At 40.6% G+C, this 13898-nt stretch overlaps 1 protein-coding gene across 1 annotated transcript; it reads right to left on the bottom strand.

The window, feature by feature from the left end:
• Nucleotides 1-7440: 7440 nt before the first annotated feature.
• On the bottom strand, nucleotides 7441-13523 carry LOC137868676 (substance-P receptor-like). The gene is made up of 5 exons (XM_068705566.1): nucleotides 13127-13523; nucleotides 10644-10819; nucleotides 9559-9753; nucleotides 7824-7974; nucleotides 7441-7641 (listed from the first exon to the last, which is right to left on the bottom strand). Exons 1-5 carry the CDS (start codon nucleotides 13376-13378, stop codon nucleotides 7441-7443), a joined length of 975 nt encoding a protein of 324 aa, XP_068561667.1. The 5' UTR covers nucleotides 13379-13523.
• Nucleotides 13524-13898: the final 375 nt, after the last annotated feature.

The raw sequence follows: 13898 nt of genomic DNA, 5'->3' as shown, positions 1-13898 counted from the left end.
TACTTATTATATACTTTATATTTTTACTCTTGTTTTAATGTTCTAATTTACGGTTTACTTGTTTTACTATATTTACCAATTATTGCTATTGTACTTTGAGTATTACTTCTTATACACTTAATCTTTATTACTCTATTGTTTATATATGTTTATATAACATGTTTTTATTTTATTGTTTTTTTTTCTCATGTTTCTGTTGTAATCTTTGAGCAAACTCTGGAGCAAGAATTTCCTTCAGGATTGATAAAGTTTCTATTTCATCTATTGGCCTAAAAGTAGATACATTTGTAAATACTACTGTAATCAGCTTATTAAGTACAGACTCTGGGTATGCTTTTAACTGCAGAATGTAAGACAATGTCCTGAAGACAGCCTGCTGACTGAGACACCGTGAGGTCATAACAGCAGAGAGTAATGGGTCCATCGGGTTTTGTGTCCAGTCAACGTTTTTTTCACTGTTCTTTGTGGGGTCGATGAGGTCAATACTCACAGAGGCATGTTCTGAAGGAAGCCGTCTTTGTGTCGAGATGCTTCAGAGAATATCAACTCAGATTACTGTAGAAACCTGCACAGTCAGCAGAATGCATGATGCTATCGAGTTAGATAAGACCAACATCCTTTTGGGTTACTTTACAGCTGACTAGTGTAGGTTACTGAAAGTGACAGTGAGGAACTTTTATCTGGTTCTGAACCAGTCCTTTAATCCTGATGCTTCATGTGTTAAAGCTGCATTCTCTCTAGTGTCCATCAGGGGGCGACTCCTCTGGTTGTATAGAAGTCTATGAGAAAATGACTTCTTCTAACTTCTAACTACTTTGTCAGACTGATCCAATAGTTGGGGTCGCAGTACTCAACACTGTCCTGACGCAGACGAGGAGTGGAAGCTGTTTAACAAAAGAGCAAGGTTTTGAATGCATGACTGTAGTCATGCAGCACTTTCACGGAGTAGTATTAGTGCTTTTACTGTAGTAAAGGATCTGAGTACTTCCACGTGATGTCACTGAGTCCTGAGATGTGGAGATATTGTGCAGCTACACTGTGAAGTAGTTCACTATGGATGTTACAGTTGTTAACTCGCTCCATGTGTTGCACCGTCCTTCGGCAATACGTTTCTGATTAAGTCAATTTGTATAATGTGTGTGTATGAGGTCTGAACTCGATGTACAGATGACATCATGCTGGGGAGCAGCAGTTTGAGCTCCGTCCTATAGATGGAAAACAAAACTGCAGGAGACTTTCAGAAAAAAAAAAATGAGGAACCAAAACTGCTTTTATTTGCTCTGATTTCCTAATATATACGATTATATATTATTGTTATATGACTTTAAGGTGTTGTGTAGCAGCACACAGATTGAGCAATGTGACCTCTTTATCTACACGGCAGCCTTTATCTCTCAGATGTTGGAAGTCAAAGTCTGGTAAAAGTCTTCCCTGTTGGCTTCTTGTTATATGATATGATTTATTTATTTATATATATATATATATATATATATATATATATATATATATATATATATACAGTAATTGATATTTGCACACATTTTAAAAGACAGATCCAAACCATGTTAAAGGCAGGGCTGCTAATCTTCTTTATACATGTTTGTGTTATTTCATTGACACAAATCAATTAATTAAATGCTATGTATATGTATACTAACATGTCAATGATGAGCAACAACACAGATTTTGATGAGCTGAGGTTGAACTTCCATTTCTGCCAGATACATTAACAAAGACACATCAATGAAAACTTAAAATGCACAAAGGGTTAAAAAGTATTTTTTTCTTCTTGCCATTTAAATCAACAAAGTAATAATTCAGATAGATGGAAGAATTTAACCTCAGCCTGCAGTTTGCAGCTCTGCTTGAACATCGTGCACATAACTTTCTGTTCCTGAAACCGGTCCTACAGAGGTCTTCATTCCTCAACAGAGCCCATAAACCAACAACTGGGGCTCCGGTCTTACCCAGTTTGCCTTGATTTGGGAGGTAAGTGGAGGTTGTTATAAGTCTGCTCTTATAATGTTCACGGAAACCAGTTTAAGATTGAAAAGCTAGGTGGAGCTGTGGAGACGTGTTTCCAGCCCTGCTTGTCTTTTACATGAAATAAAACATCAGAGAGCACAGAGGGGAACTCATCACAAGTGACAAACACAAAGAAAATATTGAGGATATCAGACAACATGTTTGTCCCATAATACTCTCAAATAATATATATATAAACATATTCAAATAGTTCTAAGAAGCTGCAGCCACGTCTCTCCATTTACTGATATTCTTGCAGTGACAATGTATTTAAATACAGTTTTGAGGTACTTTACAGAGTACAACCATTTTATGCTATTTAACTGTACTTGCCTATAATGCTATTTCTCTACTATTTAGGGGGAAATATTGTACTCCTTACTTCACTACATTCATTTTTGCATCATTGATTAAAAGGTTTTACATGAATATAATCATGTTTTAAAATATAATTATTCTTACTGACAATTTTATCCCAAAAAAATGAAAACCACGACAGAAAAGAGGTTTATTTTTTATATCAAATGTCTCTTCTGGAAACACTTTAGTTCTTGATGGCTTGGTTTCTGCTCAATTTGCCTCTCATCTCTATTCTCTCATTACTTTTACTTTGAAAAGGAAAATCAGGGAACATGTAGTTTAATTAAGTCATTATTTTTAAATTTTAGTTTTTGCACCTTCTGCACAAAACTGCACAGCTCTGTTTTATTGTACATATTTGTTTTAGTGTTTTTATTGTCGACTGTAGTCACACAAAATATATATCATGTGTGGAGGGTGATGACTTGACTGAAGTCTGGTGGTACAGCAGCTGATACTTCTGTATCTGTTTTCCACGACAGAAGGGTGTCTTGATTTACAATATTTTTTGAGCTCTTCACAGGCACCCCTTGTCACCAATTTCACTGTAGCTTCCATTCAGGATGCTTTGTATTGCTCCTCTGTAAACGTTAACAAGAACTTGGCAATTTTCTCCTTCTTAAGTCTCATAGTCTCAACGTTATCATTGATTTGTCTCATGTCTTTTTCATATATTTATTGTAATTCAATTTCTATTCTATATTCACGTTCTTGACTTTTGCTGTACTTTGCCTGTATTTTATATTTATGTTTATTGTGTGTACCAAACACCAAAGCAAATCCTTAGTGAATAACCCACTTGGCAATACATGTATCAGACATCTGTAGTCAAAGCTTGAGTGTTGCCTTTAGCCTTCACCAAAGTAAATAATCACCAGCTGCCACTATAATGGAATAACATTCATTATTTATTATTTACATTTGTTATACTGACGAAAAACACTTTTTTTATATGGTCATATTCAGCTTTGTAAACAACTTTACTTTCATCATAAATAGACATTTCAATCGATCAGTTAAGTCACACATTTTCTGGGCGTGTATTTACATGATTTTTGAGAACACACTTCAATTCATCGATCAAGATTAAATTAAAATAATTAAATTAAATTTTTACACCAAATGATTTTGGTTGTTTTACCTTCATCAGGGTGTCTGTTTATTTTTTATAGATTATATTGTTTCTCAATTAACAGGATTCTTTAGAACAATTCGGTTCAAAGATGGATTCTGAAATGACTTAGGGGCGATTCTTAAATGAAAGAGAAGTCTGAAATATGAGGTTGAAAGATTACAGAATTTGATTGCTTACATTGAAAACTAAATATTGAACATTTTGTTAGAATGATGTTTGTTTTCTCTGTTGAGTTTTTCTCTCTCTTGCTTCTCTTCACTGTTCTTGACCATCAGCTGATGTTCATTTAAAAAGTCAAACATCAGCCCACATAGTTCTAATTTACACAGTAATGTCCCACTCACTGAGTACATCATAATGTACAGTATGTAAAGAGTCATAACAACACAGCAACACCGATATAGACCTTTGTATATAAATGGACATCAAATAATTGAATATTTAATTGCAATCAATGGTTCTCAAACACTATATTAAAGGAGACTTTAATCTGTTTTCTCATGTGTTTGTGTCAAGGTGATTAATGGAGACAACAGTATTTTAAACTGGTCCAGTGTTGAAGGAGAACGCTGCAGACGGCAGACACTAAACGGGCTGTAGAGAAATCGCTCGGGGGAACTCCTCAGCGTCATTTACGTCCACTAAAAGTGTTTGTTGTTGCCGCTGACAGGCTCAGGTTGTTGTTGTAAATGTATGACAACTATATGGAAAGAACCCTATAGAGAAATAAAACCTTTAGCGTGATCCAGTCTGTTAGTAATTAAGTGTCTCGCTCAAGGAGAAGTCTCATTCTGAGAAGTCTCATTCTAAAATATCGCATTCCTAACCCTAACCCATCCACATTGTAGAAATCAGCTAAATATTCATCCATGACATTAGAAAGTCTTTTAGATAACACCTTCTCCTCAGGGTATCTTTACGTAATGTTGTCAGACACTTACAATAACAATCTGCACTTTTTAGTGGATGTAAATGACGGTGAGGAGTTTTTCTTTACCTCTCTGTTTCTTATTGTGTCATGTGACTTGTTGCCGTTAAAGACAACGGTGGAAATGTGATAGTTGTAGAGAAGAATGCCGGTGTTGTCAGAGTTTTTTGTGTTGGAGAACAGAAAGCGTAGTTCAGTGTCATTTAAAAAGATTTTCGATGTCGGGGCTGAATAATGAGAGGATTCCGAGAACGTTGAAACAACGCAATGTTTAGGAACGAGACTTCTCGGAACACGATTTCTCATTGAGCGAGGCGTACGGTAATAGACAGGTCGGATCAAGAAACCTTTTATTTCTCTGTAGGGTTCTTTTCTTTTCAGACACTTCTGAGCCTGTTAGCGGCAACAACAAGCACTTTTAGTGGACGTAAATGTCACTGAGGAGAGTACATTGCAGCCCGTTTAACGGCTGCTGTCTGCAGCTTTCTCCTTCAATACTGGACCAATTTAAAAAATGGTTGTCCCCATTAGCTTCTTAGTCACAAAAACATGAGAAAATGGAGCCTGGGTTGAAAAATACTGACGTAACCATTTAAAGACACCATTAAAGGGTTTGGTTCATCCATATGACGACTCATCTTTGTCGCTGAAATGCATGAAAATCAATGGCACATAATTTCTCGTGCACCTCCTGTAAATAACACTGAACACGTAAATGACAACATGTCATAATGATATGATAATATTTGGTCCTCTATCAACAATACACAGAGCAGAGAACCTGTGTCATGTGACTGCAGCTGTTGTCTGCGAGGCTGAAATAGCGCCGTTCCTCACCGTTGACGTATCGCTTCACCGGCCCGCGGCTTGTAAACGGACGCTTTGGGCGGTGTGCGGCGGTGAAGCTCCTCGTGTTTTCCTGTCCTCTTCTCTCCTCTCTTCTTCATCGATAGTATGTGCAGACTTCTATATTTGGCCGAGTGAACTCTGCTCAACGCATTGTCAAAACAACGAGCTAATCCTGGCCAACAGGTGCGACACAGACACACACACACACACACACACACACACACACACACACACACACACACACACACACACACACACAGCGTCATAAACTTGGCACGACCCGGTTGCCAAGCGAAGAGGAGGGTCAAGCTTTCCAAAACCAGCTCGAGAATGTTGGGGGTCAAATGTCAGAGCGGCTCACATGATGAGCGATGGAACGGACCAGAGAGATTCTACCAGGAGAAACAGTAACACACTAACTGTGTGTTTTCAGCAGAAGAAGGAAGAAGTACTTTACTTTACTGATAGGATCACCAGATAAATGTGAGGGGCGATTAATGGAGATGATGGAGGAGGATGAGGAAGATGTAGAGGAAGAAGGAGAAGAAGCTGTGAAGAAGATGGAGAAGAGGGAGAAGATGAAGATGAAGGAGAGGAAAAACAAGAAGAAGGAAGAGAAGAAGGAGAAGAAGAAGAAGAAGAAGAAGAAGAAAAAGAAGAGGAAGAAAATGTAAAGCCCCCTTTTGTGACTGATTCTTATGACAGGATTTTGTAATATATTCTTTAATATAATCAGCCGAGTCTCACGTAACCAACACACTTATTTTAACCCAAACTAAAACATGTTGTTTCCTGTGAAAGAGGAAGTTTATTTTGAAAAAAGAGCGGAAATTGACTCGTGGACGAAGCGCAATCATCATTTTTTTGCCGTATTTGACGAGTTGGGAGTGAGAATGTGTTGAAAGTAACATAAAAATGGAAATACTCCAGTGAAGAGCAGGTACCTGGTTTTCACTTCCTGGACCGTTCCCCACACTGCTGTCCATCTACTGCAGACATCATGTGGTGTTAATGCACTTGTCTCTCTGGTTAGACCAAAACATCACCAAAACATCACGGCTACATAAAGCACTCGACCAGCACAACTGCCTCTTAAAGAACGGCGCAGAGCCGATTGGCAGGTCTGAGCCGCCGCTCCGTCACACATCCGCCCTGTGTTCCCACGCCACCTGATGGGTGTTTGCTCTACCGTGAGGGGCCGCCGTCGGGGGTCTTGGTCTCTGAGCCCGAGCCGTTAGACGTGACCTCCAGGCGAGGCTGGCTGGACGGGAGCGCTGCCCTCTTCTGCTCCGCTGCTGCAGGGTGGACGGCGGTGGAGACGACGGTCTCCATCCGACTGGCTCGGTAGATGCTCACCTGTAAATACAAAAGTTAGAGATGGATTCATTCATGGGAAGAAGAGTCAGGAGTTTAATACCACCTTCTTTTACTTAAAGTTACTACAAGGAACTTTCAGTTAGTGGTGATTCTGGCGGTCCCTGTGGACTAAAGTGGTAGTGTTCCTGAGCACCAAACTCCCTCATTGTACTCCTCTCAGTCCCGGTTCTGGTTCTCCCGTGCCTCCCTTCCCTCCAGCGGGTCCAGCAATACGTCCTGGGTCTCCAGCAGAGAGGAGAAGCTCTGCACCAGGAGGAGGAGGAGGAGGAGGAGGAGGAGGAGGAGGAGACGCTGCTGTTGCTGCTGCCAGGAGCTGAGCTTTCCTCCTCCCTCTGGAGCTCCAACTGCAGGTCCAAGGCTGCAGGTGAAGCGGGATCTGGGTCTGTCCACGGTGGACCGGTCTCTGACTTCATCTGATTTCACCAGAGTCCGAACCAGTGGCACTGATGTTTTTTGCTCTGAATCCAGTACACTGCACCTTCTAATCCTCCGTCAGAAACAGGACCCTCTTGACCTGTGTCTTACCCTCACCTGTGTCTGCAGGTAGCGCGGTGACTTGAGCTCCAGCTCCTCCTTGGCGTTGGTGGAAGCACAGCAACAAAACACCTGCTGGAAACCTGCTCTGAACCTGCCGAGGGGACGAGAACCACAACGGGGTGGATTAAAAAGGGATTACAGACACAAACATGGATTACCTACCACATGAGCAGACAGAGAAACAGACAGCTAGTCATTTTGACAGGGAGGGTATTAAGAAGTACCCCTCCTACCTGCTGTTGAGGCAGTAGTAGATGATGGGGTTGTACATGGTGGAGCTCATGGCCAGCCACATGACGGCCAGGTACACCTGTTGGATGAAGCGCTGCTCGAACAACTCGGGGAAGAACTGGTGCAGCAGGAAGTAGACGTGATACGGCAGCCAGCACACGGCGAACGTACACACGACCACGATCATCATCTTCACCACCTGCCGCAGAAAACACACACAGAGTACGGCGGGTTTAGAGTAATCTTTTCACTGTTTTGGTTTTCATGGGGGGGATTAAAAAAACATTAAACTAAATGAGGGTGTTTAGCGAAAGAGCACGGCCACAAAGCAGGAACACTAAAGTGTGTGTGTGTGTGTGTGTGTGTGTGTGTTTGCATCACCTTGCGTTTGGCTATCAGCTGTTCTTTGAAGCGTTCAGAAGAGTCTCCGGGAATCTCGCTCGCCCAGAGGGTGACACCCACAATCGTGTACGCGCATCCCATGATGCCGAGGGGCAGGAAGTAGATCAGCAGTGTCACGCACACGTAGTATCTGATGAGAGGAGGTTAGGGAAGATGTATTGATAAGGTGTCGTGTCGATCTGCCAGTGATACTGTGTTCCTCAAAGACACAGACGTTCCACTATTTCAGAGTGTAACGTGTTTCGTTTCCTGCATTCATTTATGGTGTAAATCTCTTTATTTGTGGAAAGGAAATTTAAAATCTATTGGAATATAATGCAGTGAGGCTGTCGGTCATTATTTATTGCTTTCAAATATTTATTCTCATTTAGTCGTAATATTATGGGACTACGTTTGTAATTTAATAAGAATGAAGTCAGAATCTTTCAACATAAAAGTTGTGATATTATGAAAATAAAGTGATATTTCAAGAATAAAAGTCATAATATTATTAGAGTAGACTAGTTATTTAATGACCTGTCCTGTAGTCTGTTGTGCATCATGCTATTGCCCTGCTGGAGTGTTAGTATTTCCTTCAGCCGTCTGACAGACACATAAGTCTAGGGAAAATGTCCCCTGTGTCCCCCACGAAACCCCTAATGTCCCCCGTCTGGTCTGAACCAAGACAGCAAACTTTATTACTCCTTTCAATCTTGACAAAGGCAGTGCAGACCATTAATATTCGCAGGCGAGTATTTTGCATTTCGTTTTTTGCTTCTACTGTTTGAAAACTTTACCAACTGAGATCTGTGTGATGTCTCCTATCAGATCATGGACTATATGTTTACATGACTAAACACAAACACACACACACACACACACACACACACACACACACACACACACACACACACACACACACACACACACACACACACACACACACACACTCGAATACACACACACCAGCATATGGAAATGGTTTCTCATCTCCGGAGATCAGCCCACAGAAATCCGGCCCACTAAATGAAAGACACTTTATTCTGCGGAGAGGTTGAGCAGGTGTGTTCTGGAGGCCGTCAGAGACGACAATAAGACATTCCTTCTGGACGCAAATTCATCGAATGCTGCTTTTTTCCCCCGCTTTTAGCGCCGCAGATTATTTCCTGGAGAAATTGAGGACGACCCTCACAGACGGATTCATCACCTGAACAGGAGTCATTTCAGCTGCAGGGTCTGTTTAATTTCATATATTATTTTAATCCCTCAAAAGAATGGTTATTGCACTGGTTCTTCCAGGCTGCAGCAGGTATCCTGAACTGTATTACCCACCAGGGTGTGTTGCAGCCACAGGATATATATAACAAGCATGGAATAATACTCATCATCCTAAATTGAATATACCAGCAGCCTAAATCATTTTCTTTTTAAGGGTCTAAGATATCAATGAACACCTGAGCAGCTCATGCTTACCAAAGATTAGTAACCAAGAGTGTCCATTTGGCTGCTGAATGAAGCCGATGCTTCATGTGTTAAAGCTGCATTCTCTCTAGTGTCCATCAGGGGGCGACTCCTCTGGTTGTATAGAAGTCTATGAGAAAATGACTCTACTTCTCTCTTGATTTATTACCTCAGTAAACATTGTAAACATGAGTTTATGGTCTCAATCTCTAGTTTCAAGTCTTCTTCAATACAGCATGATGATCATTTAGTAACTTATGGTCCATTCACTCACATCTTCTTGAAGTTCACCGTTGTGTATTCGGGCCAGTTGATGTAGCAGACCGTGCGTCCCGGCAGCAGCGCGGTGGACGAGAAGTAGTACTGAGGGAAAGCCAGCAGCAGAGCCAGCATCCAGACCACCGCGATCACCACCCGGGTCTCTGTGGAGGTCAGCCGCGGCTGCAGCGGGTGGATGATCGCCATGTATCTAACACGTGGGGACATTGTTACAATACATAATTTACTTAACTGTCTTATCATATCGTGGTGTTTTTACATGTTTTATTAACTACATATTGTAAATAATTTACTTTATTTCGCACCATTTTTTAAAGCTTTAATTTCCCTGATCTCTTCCAGGCAGCCATTGGTTTCTACTCATTTCACAGCGGTATGAAAGTGAACCAGCAGAGACCTGAAACCAGCTTTAAATAGGTGAATGAAAATTTTATTCCACCTTTGTTTTTACACATAACATTGTGTTTTCGTACAATATTCTGTTGTTGCAGTCAAGGACATTTAGATCTGCCAATTGTCAGATGTTTTTAATGTGATAATTAACTTGATGTTTTTCACAACATTGATTAGATGCACCGCCCAAGACGTTCGCTGTCGCCGCCGCTCTCAACCACATCTGAGATTATGTACAGTGAGTAAAAAAATAAATGTTTTTTATAAATTACTCAAGTAAGTTTCAGGTTTCTGCAAATGTCCGTGACACATTGGAATGAACTGAAACATGACCTGGAAGGTAGAAAATCAATATATGGAGACTTCAAATATTCTTTTACTGGGAAATAGTCCCAAAATGCATCTAAGTAAAATAAGATGGTTCACATGGTGAACATTATATAAACATCAGCATGTTAGCATTGTTACTGTGAGCATGCTAGTGTTAAGTACAGCCTCACAGAACTACTAGCATGTCTGCAGACCTTTTTCTTCTTCTTCATAACTGCTCATAGAACAATGAAAGTGAGAAACTATGAAAAAAGCCTTTATATTGACGTTTATCTAAATACATATACATGTCTCATTACACACACACACACACACACACACACACACAGACACACAGACACAGACACACACACACACCTGTCCAGAGCGATGGCCGTCATGGAGTAAATGCTGGCAAATATGGCTGCAATGGGGAAGAAGTTGTGGAAGCGGCAGTACACCAAACCAAAGTACCACTCGTTGTGAACAGCGTAGGTGAAGTTGATCACCGTGTTAAATGCTGACATGGCGGCCTCTGCAAAGGCCAGGTTCACCTGCAGGAGAGCGAGGGAAGAGTTGTTTACATCAAAACCTACAAACGTGATGCAGGATTTCTTTTCTTCATGCAAAAGACATGTTGGAGTTAAAATAACTATTCTTTGATAATGTAGACCAGTCTGTCATTTTATATCTTCTTGTACCACATGCAACCCTGACCAGGGTTTCTTCAGGTTCACTTTAAGAACATCTAACAAATGTTTCAGACCGATTAAAGTATAGAGATTTAAAGGTAATCCGGTTGGAACAATAGGGCCTACGCTAGTTATTATCATATCACATAATTGTCAGTAGTTCCAAGCAGTCTTTCGGGTCCATATAGGACAAGTCTCGCCTCTTCCGGTGTCCCACCGTTGGACCTTATTTCCTAAAGAATAGGGCCTACGCCATTGTACGGAAGTCATCGGGGGAGACAAATGTTTTCTTTATCTCTCTTTGTGGTCATTTTGTGTTTCTTTGTAGTTGTTTTGTGTCCCTTTGTAGTTGTAGTTGTTTAGTGTTTGTAGTTGTTTAGTGTCTGTTTTTGGTAATTTGGTGTCTTTTTGTAGTTGTTTTATGTCTCTTTGTGTTTATTCTTTGTCTCTTTTTAATTATTTTGTGTCTCTTTATGTTCATTTTGAATCTCTTTGTAGTTGTTTGGTGTCTCTTTGTGGTCATTTTGTGTCTCTTTGTAGTTGTCTTGGTCTCTTCGACGTTGTTCAGGGGATATGGAGCTCTGGCATTCTGGGGGTAACGGCTGTTTGTTCGTATCTGAGCCTGTTGTTAAGGAGGCTTTCATTGACTTGACACAGATAAGCAGTATATAAAAACAATTCTCTTGATTTAATAACTTGAATTAATGCAAACTGACCCAGATAATTAACTAAATTATCAACGCTAGTCCATTATAAGACGATAAGCTTCCTAGCTGCTGTAGCTGCAGTATTGGACGTGTTTGCTGCAGGTGTGATGGAGCTGAAAGAAACTCCACAAAAACAGATCGACAGGCCTCCTGAGAACCATCCACCGTCACGACAATATTAGTTCAGACGTGTATGAAGTCTCAAGGGAAGGTCTATTGACTTCTTAAATTTAGATGTTTTTCTTCTAAGTCCTTTTGTTGTAGAAGAACCTGAATTCAACCCTTTTTTAAGACCTGCAGATTCTCTGCTAACAAAATACAAACTAATGCATCTGATTGGTTGCTGAAGACAGAAAACAACCTGAGAGGAAGAGCTGCCTGAGGGATAAATGTACGGATAATATCTACCTTCTGACACGCTGCAGAAGATCAATACTAAACCGATGAGTTACCTCTCTCTCTCTCTCTCTCTCTCTCTCTCTCTCTCTCTCTCTCTCTCTCTCTCTCTCTCTCTCTCTCTCTCTTAATATATATATATATATATATATATATATGTATTAAACACTTTATGTTTGAGCCTGTTCTGTAAAGAAGGAGATTTAATAAAACACATGAAGTCTTTGAATTTGCATCCTTTTTTTTACAGAAGGTTTTATATCAAAGAACTCCAAATACAACATGTATTACTGTCCATGCTGTTCTGAATATGTGCATTTGGGCCGGATTGTGAGGTAATAGGGCGACAATTTCCTGACTTCGAAATAGAGCTCAAATTGTATTCAATTAGTCAAACAAAAGAATAATAATTGCCAACTATTGTAATCGTTTATGGCGATTTTTAAGCAAAAATGCCAGAATTAGCTTCAGAAATGTGATGATTTTATGCTTTTCTTTGTCTTATGTGACAGTGAATTTAAGATCTTTTGGATTTTGGGACTTCTGGTTTCACAAAACAAGCAATAAGAGGTCTTTTAAGGCTTTAAGACATTTTTTTAATTTTAGATATGTCTCTATTTTGTAGATCAAATGATTAATTAATTATTAAATTAATCATAAAACTTCCTGGTATTTTTCATTTGATGCATCATATACTTCCGTTTTTGAATGATCACACACATTTCAATTATTCTTTGTTCCTGATAACTCATCTCTCCAGAGAGTCAAACACTAAACACTGTTCTGTTTTTATTGTAGGAGTCAAGATGCATTAATTCACTTAATTAGCCCAGACACGTGGCAGTCAGCAGCATGTATTTATTTGGTTTAATGTATTTAAATGAAGGATTGCTGCAGTTGGATGCACCTGATTTGTGCTTTCATCAGGAATTCTAAATAAAATCCATTCGAGTGGGGACACAAACTGAAAACCATCCCAAACAGTTAACAAAGCTGTCTTATCAAACAAAAACATATGGTAGAAGTTTACTTCTTATTAAAAAAGCAGTCAACACGCAGCACTCACCAGAAAGTAGTTGGTGACGGTCCTCATGCGTTTATGCGCCAGAATAATCCAGATGACCACCATGTTTCCAACCACAGACACCGCGACGATGCTGCAGTAAGCGACAGCCCAGAGTGTGATCTGCCACGCCGGCTGCACGAACTGGTTGAAGCCGTCGCTGGAGTTACCGGAGACGTTCGTCCCGTTCGTCCCGTTCGTCCCGTTCGTGGCGTTGAAATCATCGCTGGCGTTGAGAGGGTAGAGAGGGTCCATCTTTCTGGACACCAGCTTGTTGGGTGTTAAAAATAGAGCAGAGTCCTGTTACTGGAATGGATTTCTGTCTAGGAGGAAAAGGAGCAGTGGAAATGTAAAAAGCGCAATTCCCACATGTTGTTGTGGAGCCGTTTTTACGCACCGTGGAGCCGCGCGCTCCAAAACGCACCAAAAAACCCACGAAGCAGCGCGCAAATCATTGACGTTATTCAGGCTGTTTAACCCGCCACACCCGCTCCCTCCACTGTTAACTCCCCCCCTCACTCACTCACACACACTCACTCACTCACCGCTTCCCTATAAACACACACACACACACACACACACACACACACACACACACACACACACACACACACACACACACACACACACACACACACACACACACAGTGATTCCTCCTGCTCGTGTCTGGCAGATATCAGCTATTGGAAATCACTGCAGGACCCTGAAATACGAAATAATGTATCAGGACTCAGCAGGATTAGACTAGAGTCCATCTGAGTTTATTGTCTCTTA

This window comes from Cebidichthys violaceus, unplaced genomic scaffold, assembly GCF_023349555.1.
Source record: "Cebidichthys violaceus isolate CVI_PGR_0920_01 unplaced genomic scaffold, fCebVio1.0.p SCAF_12, whole genome shotgun sequence".
In the NCBI taxonomy this organism is placed as follows: Eukaryota; Metazoa; Chordata; class Actinopteri; order Perciformes; family Stichaeidae; genus Cebidichthys; species Cebidichthys violaceus.
The sequence above is the reverse complement of the archived record's forward strand: the minus strand, read 5'-3'. Positions and strand labels throughout refer to the sequence as shown.